Below are 16,595 nucleotides of genomic sequence, written 5' to 3' on the forward strand. Positions count from 1 at the left end.
GTTTTGACCATGTGCATTCCTCTGGAGTCTTCTTCTCTGCTGGCCGACTACAGTTCTCTTTCTCTTCTCTCTTGCGCTGGCCGTACAGCGGATTCTCGGCTGTTTTCACCAGACCAACTTGAGTCTTGCTCCATAGGTGATACAGATCTGGTCGACGACCTCCATAGCTGATACATAGCTAGTCGACTTCCTTCATAGCTCCCACATGGCTCATCGACTTCCTCCATGGCTCCTACAAGGCTGGCCGATTGCTCCATACCCTCTACTGGGCTGATCGACTTCTTCCAAACCTCCCACAGAGCTGGTAGACTTCTTCCAAAGCAGCCACATGGCTGGTCGCTTTCTCGAAGAGCCTAACAGGGCTGATGGACTCTTTTCCGGGACTGCTTTTGGGAGGAATCTGGGACAGTTCTGAAAGCTCTTCTGGAGTTGATTTATGGACTGTTTTTGGGGCTGATTTGAGAGCTCTTCTAGGGCTGATTTGAGGCTCTGATTTGGGGCTGATTTGGCACAAGGTTCGAGGCTGTTTTGCCTCCATACCGGGCTGTTTCATGGGCTGATTTTTGGACTGTTTTGAGACAGTTTTTCAGATGGCTTTTGGTGCTGTGCTTATATCTTTGCACTGGATAGATATCTCGGGAAGAGTTGTGCTGATGCTTTGTAGAAAATCCAATGTTGAATGCACCCGCACCTTGGTATCTTGTAAAAGCTTCTCTCTCAATAAAGAAGTTCCTACGGGGGCCCGGCCGTTCTGGCTCAGTGCAGTGTTATTGTATTGTATATTGTTCTTCCACTGTGTTTCCATGCTCTGTCTGATATATGAAGTGTTGGTCTATTATTGTTATAGGAGTCGCCTATCGGTGATAGCATCATCACGAGAATCCCACCTTCTCTATTCTTGTGTTCGGGGAGAAGGATCTTGTGTACGGGGAGGAGGATCAGCAACCAGCACGTCTGCAACCCTTTGCGCAATTGTTCTCTGAAGTGTAGCTGGTTGAAGTGCTGGTGGGCATGTGACATGATATCCCAAAGCCCTTTGGCTACCAACACAATATGAATCATAAAAATCCACAAGGAGTAGTTGGTTCCATTCAACTTATCCTCTTGGTTAACACCCCAAATACATCATGTGCATGTGCCATCACTGCCAAACAATGCACATAGCCCACTGCTTTACTGCAAACAGAAGTTCTAGAGCAAGAATCTCCAACACGGATTTGTGTGCCTGGAAGAGTACCAAACTGTAGTACAAAAGCTCAAATGCACTGTATCAAAAATATACTTGATGACTTGTAAGTGCATGACTTGTAAGTGCACCCTTTTTGTCAATCCACCTTGACCCGTATGTTCTCTCTGTGTAGTGCCTAGGAGTAGCTCAAAGACACCAGCTGTAGCAGCATCACGTCAACCTTCTCACTGCACACACGAACTCTACCGCTCCTCTTCCTCTTCTCCTAGGTGGGGAAGACCCTCCAAGAAGTGGCCACCCTGTAGCTACACGAAACTCTGCTACTGCTTGGACCACAGGGGGTTGGCGGCGAACTCAAGGGCTGGGCGAAGCAAAGCTGGCTGGAGGCAGGTGGAGCAGTGCTGGATGGAGGTGATCTCAGGGGCAGGCAATGGACCTCTCAGCACTAGTGCTGCCCGGTTGTTGGGTTGAGCCGCCCCAAAAACTGGCAGCGGTGCATAGCTCCCCACTAGTGCCGCCCAAGTAGGCAAAGAAATTGAGTGGGGTTGGCTCTGGGCAGCCGCAGCAAAGGCTGTGCTCGGCTCTATGTGGCCAGCAACGAGTTGCTGAAGGTCAGCTCTGCTACCAAATGATAGGTTTAGTAGGGCTGAGAAGACCTTGCTGTTGGTAGCTACCACACACACAGGTACAACAGAACTTGACAAGTACACAAAGATGGAGAGTTGGTGCTGGAAACCCCACGTATGTGTGTAGAGTGAGGAGTTTCATTAGCTAAAGTAAAAGCCCCTAAATCAAAGGCCCAAAGGGGTCGAAGCATAATGTGCCATGTGTCCCTATAAAAGTGTTAAGTGACTCTAAGGTTTAAAAACCACTCAAACTAAGTGTGCCTAGGACTATTAACTCCTAACTCCTACATACAATTCCACTACAAATGTGCATATCTCCTACAAGGCTTCTGTCGGAGCACAGAAATGGAAAAGCAATAAAAAGATCCAATGCAGGTACTACAAACAAATGGGCCACAAAGAAGCAAAATGTTTTAAAAAGCTTGAGAAAGAGCATGAGGAGGAGCTGACTGAAGAAGAAGACATAATTGCAACAACAGTCCAGGTCTCCCTCAATGAGAAAGACTATGATTGGGTATTCTATTTTTCTTGTGTGTTGAGTCAATAAGGGTTCTCTACCCGGCTTGTCCCAAGAAAAAGATTTGTAACAAATATTTGTGTGTTTTGTGTGCCTTCACTTATAAAAGGCTACATGTTATCCTTTATCCCTGTTAGAAGCTTTTGGGGGGGGGGGGGGGGGGGGGGGGGGGGGGGATTGTGACAACGAGTTAGCCTTACTGCTTCGGTCACTTGCTGATTGGAGGATTAGCATGGCATGGGAGGTGCGCATGGCTAGTTCGCTTCCTTGCAGCATGTGATGGAGTTAGAAGGCAGTTACTTCCTTTGCACGTTGGGTCTCACCTCCGGCACTCCGAACGGGAGTTTGTTGGGTATTTCAGAGCTTCATGTATGTAACCATCCTATGTGTGTAGCCTTATTCACATGTATGTATGTGTGTGAACACCCCTTTATATGTGGATAAGATAAGTGTGCCACATGTCATGTGTGTGACGTGTTTGTGTTGACATGTGTCCTATGTGTATGTGTCAAAAGATAAGGCTGCTCTAAAGCCTACAAAAAGCATTGTACTTGGTGAGCTTCAACGCATCTAATCAACCATCATTGAGTCATGCAATATTCTCTCTCCTTGAGCATTGTCTCTCTCTCTCTCTCTCTCTCTCTCTCTCTCTCTCTCTGCACATGCATACCATGGAGCACTTTCATCCTCCCTAATACCTTCAGAATCTTCATTACTCCAAAGCTCTACTGTTCAAGTCTTCAAATCCTCAACATACACGTGTGGTTTACAGACCTCCAAACCATTCCCAAACCCAAAGGTTTAATGTGAAATTATGAGCCCAGTTGAGGAGGCAGCTATCCTTTCAACAAAGAGATCAACAGCCCCATTCCTCAACAGGTCAACCACACACCCAACTTACAGGTTGGGTGCCTGCAACTGATGCTGAAAAATTGGTTCGGAGAGTACATTAGCCTCCCCACCAAAACATGATAGAGATCAGCACACATTCACCACGGTCAGGTACAGTACCACAAATAGGAACATAGGGGTGGCAGCTGTTGCAAGGTGTACAGAATGCAGAGAAGTACAGGCTAACTAAATTGTATGGATTGTTGAAAACTGTAGTGACAGACAATGTGTGTTTGAGAGAAAGGTCATGAGCCTTATTACATTGTAAAAGGTGAAAAAGTAGAGAGTATTTAAGTGATTGAGATATTCTAGGAGGAATCATTTGACTGAGAGAATCAAAGAGAGATGTGGAGTAATTTTGCAGAGATTTGATGGAGATGATCATGGAGAGGAAAGTGGTATAAATCAATCTGTCCTCGAGCTCATTTTGAAGTGAAATTTGCAATGAATTCGTATCCTTGTTTATGCTTAGTTTGCCATTATCTTAACCCTCATTAGTGACGATCCACTTTCTTAATCAAGTATCGATTTGATCATCTGCTATGAATCACCCTAGCTCTGCAATTTTGAATTGGTATCAAAGCCCCTAGGGATGGACTTTGCAAGTGATTTGGAGAAGATAGAAAGGATTAGGATTTCTCATTAGTGAACAGATAGTCACATTCACAACTGACATTTCTGTGCTTCCCCTTGGCTCAGCAGTTACCTCCATTGTCATCCCCATTAGGTGTGGTAGAAAGCTAAACGTTAGGCTCCCAAAGAGCTGTAAGCATAGTAGCTCCCGGTCGTGCCCAAGCGACACTCTCCCTGGTAGCTTCTGAGTATCTGAAGAGAGAGCAAAAATGATAGAGAGGGAACAGCTCGCCTCTTAGGTGGCATTCTTTGGTGAGTCATTTTTCACTGCATAGGTTAACACCTCACGTCTTCTGTGGCAGCAGACAAGTGAAATTCATTTGAGAAGCATTGCAATGCAGTGTCTCTTGCAGATCCTCCGCGTGCAGACCCCAGGATGACCAACCTATATTCAGTGCACTCCATAGTAGCTGCACAGACAATTCAATAGCTACAAGTGGCACTATAGCAGCATCAAAAGCTGCTTCATCAACAGCTCTGTAACCTGCTTTGTTTTCCTTCTTCACAAGCAACTACAATGTGGAGCTCGGCAGAACCAAAACAACTTTCGTGTGCTTGTTCCCAACATGCAGTAAATTTTTAAGCGGCATCCTCCTTGGTTTCAATAACAAATTATCTGTGCAGGTTCTTTTGCATTAAATCATCATTTCCTGGGCGCGTCTCCCAGCAACAAATCAGCAATCTCCAACAGCTCACAGTGCAATTCCAGTTGCTGCAGAACTGCCACCTCCACGGACACCGATGAATCAAGTCAAATAGAGTATATACGTTGGGTATATACTATAGGGACAAGGTAAGGATCGAAGTGATGGGAGAGTATCTCATCAAATGGACTTCCAGGTGACGAGGCCACTTGGCAAGCAGCATTTTTATCCTAGACTGAGCTGCGGACCCATCTTTGTATTGCTGTGCTACAATGTCTACTTCAATTTTGAGGACAACAATCTTCTGAGCAGGAGGACTAGTAAAATGTTATGGCAGCTAGTTTAGGCTGTAAAGTCCTGTTTTGATCGGTCAGGGAATTCGATTGTAGACAGTTTTCATTTACAATTCATGTTCGTCTATATTTTGTTGATAACTGTGGGATTTAATGAAAACATGCCACCTGTTCTTTGGACTGCTCATTTATCCCATAGCCAATAGGACTAGCATACGTACATAAAAAGGACCTCAGCTGTATGACATTCACTAGTATCAATCATTTCCATTCTGGACTTTTCATTTGTATGTTTCCACTTTCCTGCGGATAATATAAAGGACAACTCTAGCTCTCCTAGCCAAGCTTACTTGTGTGCTGATCTGAAAACGTCTCTTTCTTTTAATTGCTCTATTAGTTGTACCCACATTATTTCCTCTAATCTGGTTAGTTCTTCTATTCTTAGGAGTAGCTACACTTGTTAGTAGGAACAGTCTTGTTACACAATTTGGGTAAGGACCTGCTGACAGACTGACAGGGTTTTCTTTTCAATAAGCTATGTACAAAAAGATAGCTTGCAACCTTTAGCTGGACTTCCATACATTTCAGTAATCTGAGAAAATCTCTTTTTGAGCGCAAACACGGTTTAACACCCAGCCATGTCCTTTTAATACCCCGAGGAGACCTCGACCCTCATGATAAACAAAATGCTTAAGCCTAAAAAGTTTAAAACCTGAAGGCCCTAAAGCAGAAACAGAAGCCGCCCCTTTGCCACAAGAAGTCAAAGACTCCGTATAGCGGACGAAGCTGGCCCTTCAAAGAAGCATGACCAAACTGAGGGCAAAGAGGAAGTAAGACCAAGCAAAATGCAAAGAATGTTTTGTACTTCCTCTTAACATTAGTGCATATAAAATACCTTCAGCATCTAGCATGGGAGCTCACCAAATTTCATGAGCACCTTAAATTTTCACACATCATTCTGACCCCACAAGGCCAGGTCCAAAGGCGGTGGATGCAGTACAAGGGCACGCATCACTACGAAAGACTCACACTTGCCCAAGTGGTGCATGAGCTACAATAGAGTTTGAGTACATCTCTGAACGACAGTAAGCCCAGGCTCCAGAGGTACAGGTTTGTCAGGACCCAAGTTTGGCAGAGAAAACCTAGTGCCCAGCATTTTGATGACTAATGTAATATGTGTCCAAGCATCGATGACCCTTGTAGAGATGCAACCAAATTTGAATTGGATGGAGGTCCTGCAGTGTACCAGATCTTATTGACAAGGGTAGCCCCAACATGTAGATTGTACAGCTCCTGCAACTTCAAACCACTTAAGGATAGACGTTGACATCATCCACTTTTTCAGTGTCTCATACAGAAGCATAAATTTAAACATCAACAGCCCACCAAGACAGCATGTCTGAGATTGTGAAACACCGTTTGTCTTGGTCATTCTGAATTTTGAAACAATTCTGAAGTCTTCATATGACAGTCTCACTAGATTACCTTACTTCCCCTTCACAGCAGAAAGCAAAAAGGGGGGCGGGGGGGGGGGGGGGGGCGCAGGGGGGGGACACTTAACTACCTTAAAATATTACTTTGAAAACAGCCAAGTACAAGAGGAAAGCTTCAATTACCTATGGAAGAAGCACACTTCTGCTAAGAACTGCAGGCGCTCACCGAAAATGGGAATATACTCAGCAGCTGATGATTGCATTCGTTTTGCTTCTTGAGCAAACATTATCAACTCTTTCCTAATTGCATTGTGCCAAGATAACAGTACATCAATGGGAGAGTACAATCTTCTTTCAAATGCTTTGATGGTTCCATTGTAGGGCCCAGCAGAAAGACATTCGTTAATCCTCTTACAAGGCATAAAAGACCTCTCTCCCATACCCACTGGTTTACCTCCCTGAGATGTGCTTGCTTGCTCCACCAAGCCACCTCTAGCCTGAGATGTAGTTGCTTCCATAAGAAAGCCATTGCCAGCATCAGCCTTGCTCGCATTCATTCCATTTGCAGTGTTTTCCATCTCCCAGCCCTTTGCAGTTATGCTTGCTCCTTTCAACCATGAGAATACAACCTAGAGACACCCATGAAAAATTCATCATCTGGCCCTCAAACAAAATCTGAAAAATGTTTGCACATATCAACATAAGAAACCCTACCTGCCGAAGAAGGTCTTCCTTCGGAACAACTTCATGCATGCAGGCAATCATCTCTTTACATTCTTCTTGTGAAAGACAAGATGCAAGCCAAGGAAGAAACTCCTCCATAAGATTCACCGGAACACTACATATGAACTGCCACACAAGTCCCGCTTGTTCTTCGAAGCTTAAATGCTGTATAAGCAATGGAAAGACCTGCACTTAGACAAACTGAATTCATAAGTGCACTCAAAAATAATAAATTTCTTGGCATGTACTTTCGATTGAAACATAAATAAAGTGGGTTGCCACAGTTAAAACTGTGGAAAACCAGAGCTTAGTAAACCCTCCAGATGTTTACTAAGTACAAAATAAATCATCCATTTTACATGCAAGTTCCACAAGACCAACACAAACATCGTTTATTTTTGGAAAAGAATGCTCCACCCTCTACTTGTAATTGCACGGGTACCCACTAGCTCTGTTTTGTAAGGCTCTCTTTATAAAGAGTTTCCATGGCTGAGCAGCCCAGATAACCGGCAGGACCCAGTTTAGAGACCGGATGATTGGCCAAAGGCCAAATGGGTAGAGAAAGCTTAAACAAAGTTTGGTACATCTACATGCAAATGAGAACTGATATTCCCGTATTTGGCCGCACTAAAAGATATTCCCACGACACCTCTTCCTCAGGCTGTAAAGTCCGAATGGGCATCAAGGTGAATCCAGATGGACCTGGGAGCTGCACCATAACCAAAGGTCTTTTGTGTAGTCTAATATCTACCATTTAGGTAGTATGGACAGTTGGGCCAAGTTGGACCTGACCACAAGTGGCCAACCAAGGCTAACCTTAGCATAGACCGCCCCTAGGAGCCTATATATAGACTGGCAGGGCAACCCCTCATTCATCATTCACTCATCTACCTTCACTGCTTGTGCAGCGAAGTAGGGTCACAGAATAGGATGTAGATTAGGTATTGCTACCTTTTTGTACTATAGCATATACTGATGTACACCTTTTTGTACTATAGAATATACTGAAACTCAGCTATCTCTCTCTCTCTTCTCTCCATCTCTCTTGCTTGCGTATTGCATGAAGTTATTCCAAGATGGTGTTTAGGACTAAAAGAAGTCTCCCAAAGCTGAATGGCAGTACTGTGAGTCGGGTGTCACTTGGGGCACACTAGGAAAGACTTTCAGGCAACGGTTCCAAGGGAGAATGATCCTCCAAGGGGTGGAGTGAGAGTAGCAGACAAAGGAACGATGACAATCATCCAAGAACAGAAGTTGGAATCTTGTCATCAAGTTTAGCAAAGGGGGATGTCATGTGCAAGACATGCATGCTCATTCCAAGAACTGATCTGTGTTAGGCAGCAGGAAAAGACACACGTTTTGGGCATGAGCCAGGTGCTTTCGTGTGCAGGAGAACCCTGGAGTGGAACAAGAGCCTGTAAGTTGCAGCTACGAAGCTGGCCGACACTGTATTCAGGTCAGGTGGAATATTCTGCTGGCCAACAGCAGGTCGGCTAGGTATCTTGTACCAGAAAAGCCTATAAAAGGCTATGTCAAGATAGTTGTTGAATCACTCACTCCTCTAGGGAGTGAGTGTCACAAAGTAGGATGTAGATTAGGTATTGCTACCTTTAGGGTCACAAAGTAGGATGTAGATTAGGTATTGCTACCTTTTGATGGGGCAGCCAAAGGCTTGCCATGAATGTACACCTTTTTGTACTACAGAATATACTGAAACTCAGCTATTTCTCTCTCTTCTCTCCATCTCTCTTGCTTGCGTTTTGCATCAGGTTGTTCCAAGATGGTGTTTAGGGCTGAAAGAAGACACCTAGAGCTTCCGCATGTGACAAAAAGATAAGGCTCCCATGAATCTCCTATACAACAATTCATTCACCAACAACAACAAAGTGTCTTTGATGGAGAGCTTCGTATCAACCTTCATCAAGGTGCAACTACCTTGCACTTAGTCATGCTAAATGTCTTTAGTATCTTCCCAATATAATTATGCTATAGTAAACCAAGATTGAGTTAGCAAACCACAAAACATGTGGAATCAAAAAAATTAAATGGAAGTTGATAATTCATGACTCATGAGAGCTCAAACAACTGACAACAAACTGTAAACATCAAATTTAAGATAACTATGTGCAAGCCGAGGACTGCGGGCAGAACATAAAGCACTTTACTAAAGCAATGCACATTAAAAAAGGGACCAAAAAGTACACGGGTGGATTTTTGAGCCGTATCTTTTTAATAAAAAAGAAATGTGAAAGAAACAATTTCATACAAAAAAAATGTTTCATAACATTTTAAAATAAGAAACGTGTCTATATGCAACTAGGGACATGGGAGCAGCGTAAAAGGAACCAACAGAGTTGCATTGCAACAATTGAAGCTGTATCGCAAGCCCCCTGGAAACAAGACAGATTAAACTCTATAAATAGATGAGAATGGCATGGATCGCTATTGCCTCTATGTTGCCTTTCATAAAAAATCGTGTGTTTCATGCTCAGATGAAGCACATTGAAATCCAGAATCATTTTGTGTGTGAGCTCATCATAGATGGAGAGGCCGAGACAGTGAACTGCCCAACCCAACAATGGAGAACTGTGCGGACATCTTTACAAAGGCTCCCAAGAGAGATCTTCTACCATCAACTTGGCATCAGACTAAACAGGCAGTTCAAACTTCACCTCCAAGTGGACATTGACACGAGTGTTGAATTCCAATGTTACACCCTCTACTTGTCACTACACAGGTACAGTCTAGCTCTATTTTGTAAGGCCCCCTTTATGAGGAGTACCCAGGGTTGAGCAGCCTAAACATCTAGCATGACCCAAACAAGCTACATGCAAGTACAAATTGATCTTTCCATATCTAGCTACACAAGGACTGATGAAGATCTTCACTAGACATCCTTGGGTTGCAAGGCCTAGAGAAGCATCCAAGCAAGTCTAGACAGGACTGGAAGGTACTCCATGATCACAATTCTTATATATAGTCTAATATTACGACAATTGAGACGCATCGTAGATTATGTCAAGTTGGACTCTCATGGGAGGCCAACTACCACAAACTTGAGCATAAACTGCCCCTAGAACCTATATATAGAACCATAGCATAGCGAAGTTCCTCATCCATGATAGTCATCAACCTTCATGGGGCCAAGAACAGAGGTCTTATGTGTAATATTACCACAATCAAGTGGTATGGTATATCAGAGAGGGCAGGCTAGCATGCACTCACAGCAGCTTTTCCAAGCACATGACTACAAAATGGGACAAAAATTACTGCACTCAACCCTAAAATTTCCAGGCAATCAAGAATGCTTATCAATAGGACCCTGCTTATCAATAGGACCCCTTCATTACTCTCTTTGTCTATATTGAAGTCTGAAACTATGCTTTTACTAACTTTCCCCTTCCCCTACTACAAATTAATTAGTAACTTATCATGAAACCAAGGCTAATTTAACTTGAAAATTACCTGCTCTTGTTCTTTGGACATATGCTTACAGAGAGTAGTCTGAATAGCTTCTGTGCAGCATATTAGATCTCGCCGCAATTTTGTTGATGCATTGAATCTCTCATTTAGTGCTGAGTTAAGTAGCACTAGCATTTTATCAAACAAGTCGCTTTCCTCCTTGTGCTCTAGTGAGTACGTCTGAGCAATATTCTTTACACGACTGTCGAGAGCTGGAAAGATGACCTGCAAAACAAACTCCCGAAAGGGAAGCAATTAGTAGCTGTGCTTCCAACAAGAACAACAAATGCTTACCAGACATACTGTGTGATCAAAACATTAATTTAGGACAGGTATCTCTTACTAAACAGGATCTGCTGTTTCCTACCTTCACACACATGCTTTAGAGCTCTCTGGCTGATAAAGTATTGATAATGAAGTAAGGAGAGGGAAGGCCTATTTTTAGGCCCATCAGCCCCTTGTAATGCTGGTCGGCTGGGCCAACCTGCTACCCAACCTGCTCAACTGGCTGCCTGACCTGCCCGCCATCTGTCCAGATCTGTCCGGCACCCAATCATGGCTGTCTGCCGTCAGTTCAAATCTAGTCCTGCCCTGCCTATTTCCTGAATCCTGAGGTCCTATTCGCAGCACACCCCTTGCAGAGGCTGCCTAAAAACACTATGAGCAGCCTGCCCCTTGCTGAGGCTGCCCAAACACAGCCTCGGCTCTACTATCATGATCATCTTCTACACGTAAATACCACCCCCCTCTCTCTTTTTAATTCCAACTACCTATGAGACCCAATGGTTAGCCAGACTGGATGAGATTCCAACTTTTCCTACATTATTTTACCATCCACGGACAATAGCCCGTTTCCATGCTGCACAAAGCAGTGTAACCCTATCCAAGCATGAAACATTTAATTCTTTGCACGATCAATGGGGAACATTGGGTTCTTTGTATATAAGGCCTATCTGTCTAAAGTGCAAGTGATTAACAAATATATAGCAGAAGACTTGGAACAAATCACGTGACTACAAAGCATCTCTATGCAGTAAAGGCAAGTCGAGGAGATCTTAGGCAATGTGTTGGCTCTGATTTGACATCTTCATTCTCAGCCACATCTTGTACTTAAATTTTACTCTCAAGGCTAGGGACGTGTGTGCTAGCCCAAGATCAGGGTTAAGCTTAACCCATGATTAGGGTTAAGGCTTAGCCAAGGGCATGGGGACTTGGAGGGTTCACATGTGGGCTAAGGGCACTAGCAAGAAGAGGTCTAGATTGGCTAAGATTTTTTGGTCCTATATGATGAGGTCTAACTACCCATTGCGGTCCTATATGATGAGGCATGTATTGGTTGCTAAAGGCCTTTGGAATGTGGTCAATGATAGTGAAACTCGTCCTGTTTCACAAGTACTAGTGCAACCAGGTGCTGCCAGTACATCTGAAGTAGAATCTGATACAAATGTGGCTCCTCCACATGCACCACCAGTACCTCCCACTATTGCTCAAACGAGATGGGATGGAAGAGAAGCACAGGCATATGCATTGCTTGCACTTTCTGTGAAGCGAAGCATTATTCCTCATATTCGGTCATGTAAGACTTCAAAACATGCATGGGATGCACTTGCTGCATTATACCAAGTGCACAATGAAGCACGTGTTGCATATCTGCGCAAACAATTGGAGTCTGATCTCATAGTGAGGGAGACTCGATGGACAGCTTCTTGATCAAGATCAAAGATTTTAAGGAGCAACTTGATAGTGAGGATGAGATATATCCTAAAGGAATACCGGTGTCCACAGTTCTCAATGCATGGCCGGATTCTTATCAAAGTTTTGCCTCTACCCTTAGACTCATGATGAAGGGAAATCCAAATGCCCTTACATTTGAAGAGCTGGTTTCAATACTCTTATAAGAAGAGTACTCTAAGCAAAACAGATCTGTTATGCAAGTTGGTGACCAAGCTTTTGTTGCCAATTAGAAAGACAAAGGTAAAGCTTCTTCGCATGGTGGCTATAAGCCAAAATCAGAAGTCTAGAAAGAAGGTGATAAGCCTAAAAAGAAGGGCAAGTGTCACTATTGTAGGAAACCAGGACACTACATAAATGAGTGCAAGAAAAGGCTAGAGAGGGAGAGAAAGAAAGAATCGGACATGGTTGTGGCTAATGCATCTACACCAAGTGCACCAAGTGCAGAGAAGAAAGAATCTGCAAGTTTTGCTCAAGATGATTGGACATGTGACTGTACATTGCAGTTATGACCCTTCTGTTCATGATATATGCATGTCAGTGGTAGAATCGGATGCTTGGTACTTTGACAGTGGTGATAGTAAGCACACTACTTCAGAAAAAAAATTGTTCTCGTCTCTGGAATTTGTCCCAAGTGCAGGAACCGTCACACGTGCAAATGGTTGCTCATATCCTATTAAAGGAGTTGGTAGAGTTGTGCTCACTGTTGCAAATAGGGACGCATGTACTCTTTCTAAAGTTTTATATGTGCCAGGCATTAAGAACTTGCTATCAGTTTCAACCTTAGCCTTGTCAAGCTTGACGGTGAAATTTGTGGATGACAGATATATAGTTCAGGATAGAAATGATGGTTGTTCTATCATTGCTTCAAGTACTTTGTTTCATGGCCTATACAAGATGGATGTATTTGAGAAAAGGCTATGGCTTTTGACACTTTGTCACTAGTGGTATCTTCACGAAGGCTATGGCTTTCGACACTTTGTCATCGGTGGTATCTTCACGAAGGCTTCATGGGTTCGGAAGGCAGCTTCTTTCTATGTTTAGCAGTGATGATCTACTATGCTTCATCGGAGACTTGTGCTTACCACTTGGGTGGAATGCAAGCAGGTTTTGGATGCCTGAAGATGTATCAGATCAGGCTCAAACGAAAGTGGAGGAACTTGATGAGGTTCTTATTCCCGAGCAGATACTAGCACACAAGGAAAGATAGGTACGAGGTAAAGTTTCCCGTCGCTATCTTGTGAAGTTCAAGAACTATTCACCGATGGATGCGAAGTGGATGGAGGAGGGTGATTTAGCAGATTCACCTTAGGTATTGCAGCTTTATCTTGATGCCATTCAGTTGGAGCCGACTCTTGCTACGGCTCATTCAAGTTCAGCAGAGCTCGGGTCTGGAGCATTGCCGCATGCTCAAGAGAGGAGGAGCACCTCCGCTCCCTTGTTACAGACAGGCTCAGTTGTCATCTAGGAGTCGCTTGGTGACATCTTTGTATTCACCGAAAGGTACTGATAGCTGACAATACATCTGCTTATGGGACTTCTATGATATCGTGTACTAGTCACAAGAGATGGTACAGTTGGGTATGGTTCACAGTCGGCCGCACCATGAACTACTACTGCAGCTATGGATAACTCTGTCTACACCTATGGTTAACAGAGATGGTTTTTGCCTTTGGAACTAAGGTATGACTGAGGAACATTGGGACATTGATCTTTGTCATATGGTTCTGACTGTTCTTGACCACAAGATCGGTCAATTGGATATTTAGATGATGCTATTTGTGGAGTTGGTCTCCTTTGGAATGGCATGGTTTGGTTGAGCTCAAAGTTTGCGGCAACCTGAGCTAACACTTCGAGACTCTATGGAGAGCATAAGTCTTGCGAGCAGTCCTAGAGTTGGTTTGGTTCACAGATATATGGATCGAACTCTATTTGTGCATGTATGCATACACTTTTTGAGGTATTATTGTATTTTGGTGCCATTGGATCCTGGTACCCTTGAGAATACATTGGGAATACTCTAGATTGTGTCGTGTGAGACATGTATGTTGGTATGATACATCAAGTACTTTATTATGTTCATGGATGCACCACTGGGTGTGGCTCCCGCGGGATGGCCATGAGCAGAGTGGGTAAAGCATCAAGAGGGACATATGTGGAAAGTACTTAGTGGATCTGTTGTTTGGATGCATTGAGTGTTTTCATACGCTCATGTTGTACCACCAGTCACGACTCCTGCGGGATGTCCATGGGCGTAAGGCTTGCGAGCAGTCCTTAGACTGTTACTTTGGAGTAGGTAGAGCATCTTGAGGAGCATATTGTTTGCGAATGCATGTGTGTGTCATATGTAGAATGATGCATGGTATTGTTTTTGGCTAACACAGGTTACGTGTTTCCACTTGGTTTTAGACTTTTGCTGCAGGTTCTGAAGGAACAAGCAAGAGTTGTTTGTCACTTTCACCGTTCACGTGACGATGTAGCCATACTGTGCAGGATGATTGTTTTGTCACCCAGATGCACTGGAGGGCCATTGGCGTCTGTGGTCATAAGATGCCTTACTGTGCCATTGAGTGCAATCGAGGACGCTTGCCATTTTTCAAGAGGGAGGTATGTCACAACCCTGAAAATTTTTCGCAAGATGGTCATGTAAGATGTATCCCTGGTACTGTGCTGGAAACCCTAACCCTAACCCTAGAGGACCTGGAGGGTGTGGACAGAGCTAGTGAATACCGGGCATGGTGGTCAGAGTGCAAGACGTGTTAAAGTCCACCCTTGGGGTCAAGGTGACCCTAGGGGCATGGAATTTAACTAAAATAATCCCATGTGTGGAAGGGACCAAGGTTTTATTAAAAACCTTTACATGGGAACTAAGGTTCCATGTAATAAAGGGGGCAACTTCTTTTGGAGTAAAACAAAACGAGGGCCTCTAGTTGTTTTTGGAGAGGTGTGTGCTTTTTGGATGCGGGCGTGCTTTCTCTCTCTGGGAAGGGCTGCGCTGCAGTACATAGAGGCGCAGACTGAATTTCTCTCTCTCCTTGGAACGCGAGCAGGCTAGTCGGTGCTCTCCCTCTCTCTCGTGGAAAAGCTGGGGGCTGGACTGCGCTCGCTCTTCCTCTCTCTCTCTCCCTCTCTTGGAAGGAAGCGCAGGGCTGTAGGCGGCTGCAGGAAGTGCACAGCCGTGTGGGTTTCTCTCTCTCTCCTACACACTTGTGCGGCATCAGCTTGGTGTTTGGTGGTTCCGAACACATGAACGTAGACATCATGTCGATGGCGGTCAACTGATGGAACTTTCAGCTTCTCTTTGCTTTGGTTAAGGACTGTTTTGGAAAGGGTTTATGGAATATTTCGTGGCAGTGCATGTGGCTGCGAACATGAGTGATTCCGGGACTGTTTTGAGATCAGTTTGAGGGGTGTTTTGACACTGTTTATAGATTGTTTTTGGATGGCTGCAAATTCAGCTCTGTGCTTGGGTTTCCGGCTGCAAGTACATGTCACTTGGATGTGTTTCTTGGCATGGGAGTGATGCAAGCTCGCATGGCTGCATGCTCATGGAGCAGATTGTTTTCTTCCTACTGGAAAGGAACAGAGGGACCTGCAGTTATGGGCATCTCTATGTTTCCAGATGTTTCATGAGGGAACAGCTAAGTAGATGTATGCCGTTGTTGGCATTGTTGTTGAATGGTGCTTTGAATGGTTCTCTATGGAAACTGGACAAAGGTTTCAAGGCAAAACAGGCCTAAGGGTTTCATGTGGAAACAAGTCATAGGTTTCTCGAGGAAACATGTTTTTGGTTTGGCCCGGAGATGGGTCACATGCAGGCAAAGGCTACAAGAATGGACACATGTTTGATACAGCCTTGCTGCTGATTGGACAGGGGTTCGGGAATCCATGACTGAGATGGATAGTACCCTTGGAAGGCAGAGAGGGTTGGTACAGGTGTGTCAACTTAATGGTATGCTCTGCTGTGATGCAAGTTCTCTTTTGGGAAACAATTTGGAGTTGTCGTCGTGATGTTGGAGCACTAGATGTGTGAAGGTGTGATGTTGTTCATAGGGTGAGAGGCTATGGATGGTTGTGGCAGCCCTGATCATGGGAGAAAGCTTCTGTATGCAGGCTCAATGTGTGGGAGCCTTCTCATGTGAACAATGGCTAGACTTGTTTGTGGATGCCGAGTGGATATGAAGCCATGATGCAGGGCCTTTGCAGGCCTCAGGAGTTCCACTGTGACAGCTGGGTTTCCAGCCTTATTGTAATCAAGCTCTCTTAAAATCAATTAAGGAAATACCCCAAGGGGCGCCACTGCGTTTTGGGGCCAATCGGTGTCCGTGTACGGTTTGCAGGAGCACTCGAGCTCCCTGTCACCAATTGGCCGACCATTTGGTCCATCTCCAGTTTTGTGTCTCGTTCACTTAAGGCTAGGCCGGTGTCTCATGTGAAGAAGCCAGTAATTTTG

The 16,595-nt window shown here is 44.4% G+C and overlaps 1 protein-coding gene across 3 annotated transcripts in view; it reads right to left on the reverse strand.

Annotated features, from left to right (window-relative positions):
* LOC147613569 (zinc finger protein BRUTUS-like) overlaps positions 1-16,595 on the reverse strand; it is an 88,340-nt gene that overhangs the window by 21,136 nt on the left and 50,609 nt on the right. For all 3 annotated transcript variants that reach the window (XR_015263219.1, XM_086781562.1, XM_086781563.1), the window contains exons 2-4: positions 10,415-10,636; positions 6,941-7,135; positions 6,410-6,855 (exon numbers count right to left, since the gene is read on the reverse strand). Coding sequence is in view for 2 of the 3 variants with exons in the window: in XM_086781562.1 (XP_086637688.1) it covers positions 6,410-6,855; positions 6,941-7,135; positions 10,415-10,636 (863 nt within the window). In the remaining variant the exon portion in view is untranslated. The remainder of the gene's footprint in view (positions 1-6,409; positions 6,856-6,940; positions 7,136-10,414; positions 10,637-16,595) is intronic.

This window comes from Cibotium barometz, chromosome 43, assembly GCF_041138505.1.
Source record: "Cibotium barometz isolate CiBa-2024 chromosome 43, ASM4113850v1, whole genome shotgun sequence".
Classification (NCBI taxonomy): Eukaryota; Viridiplantae; Streptophyta; class Polypodiopsida; order Cyatheales; family Cibotiaceae; genus Cibotium; species Cibotium barometz.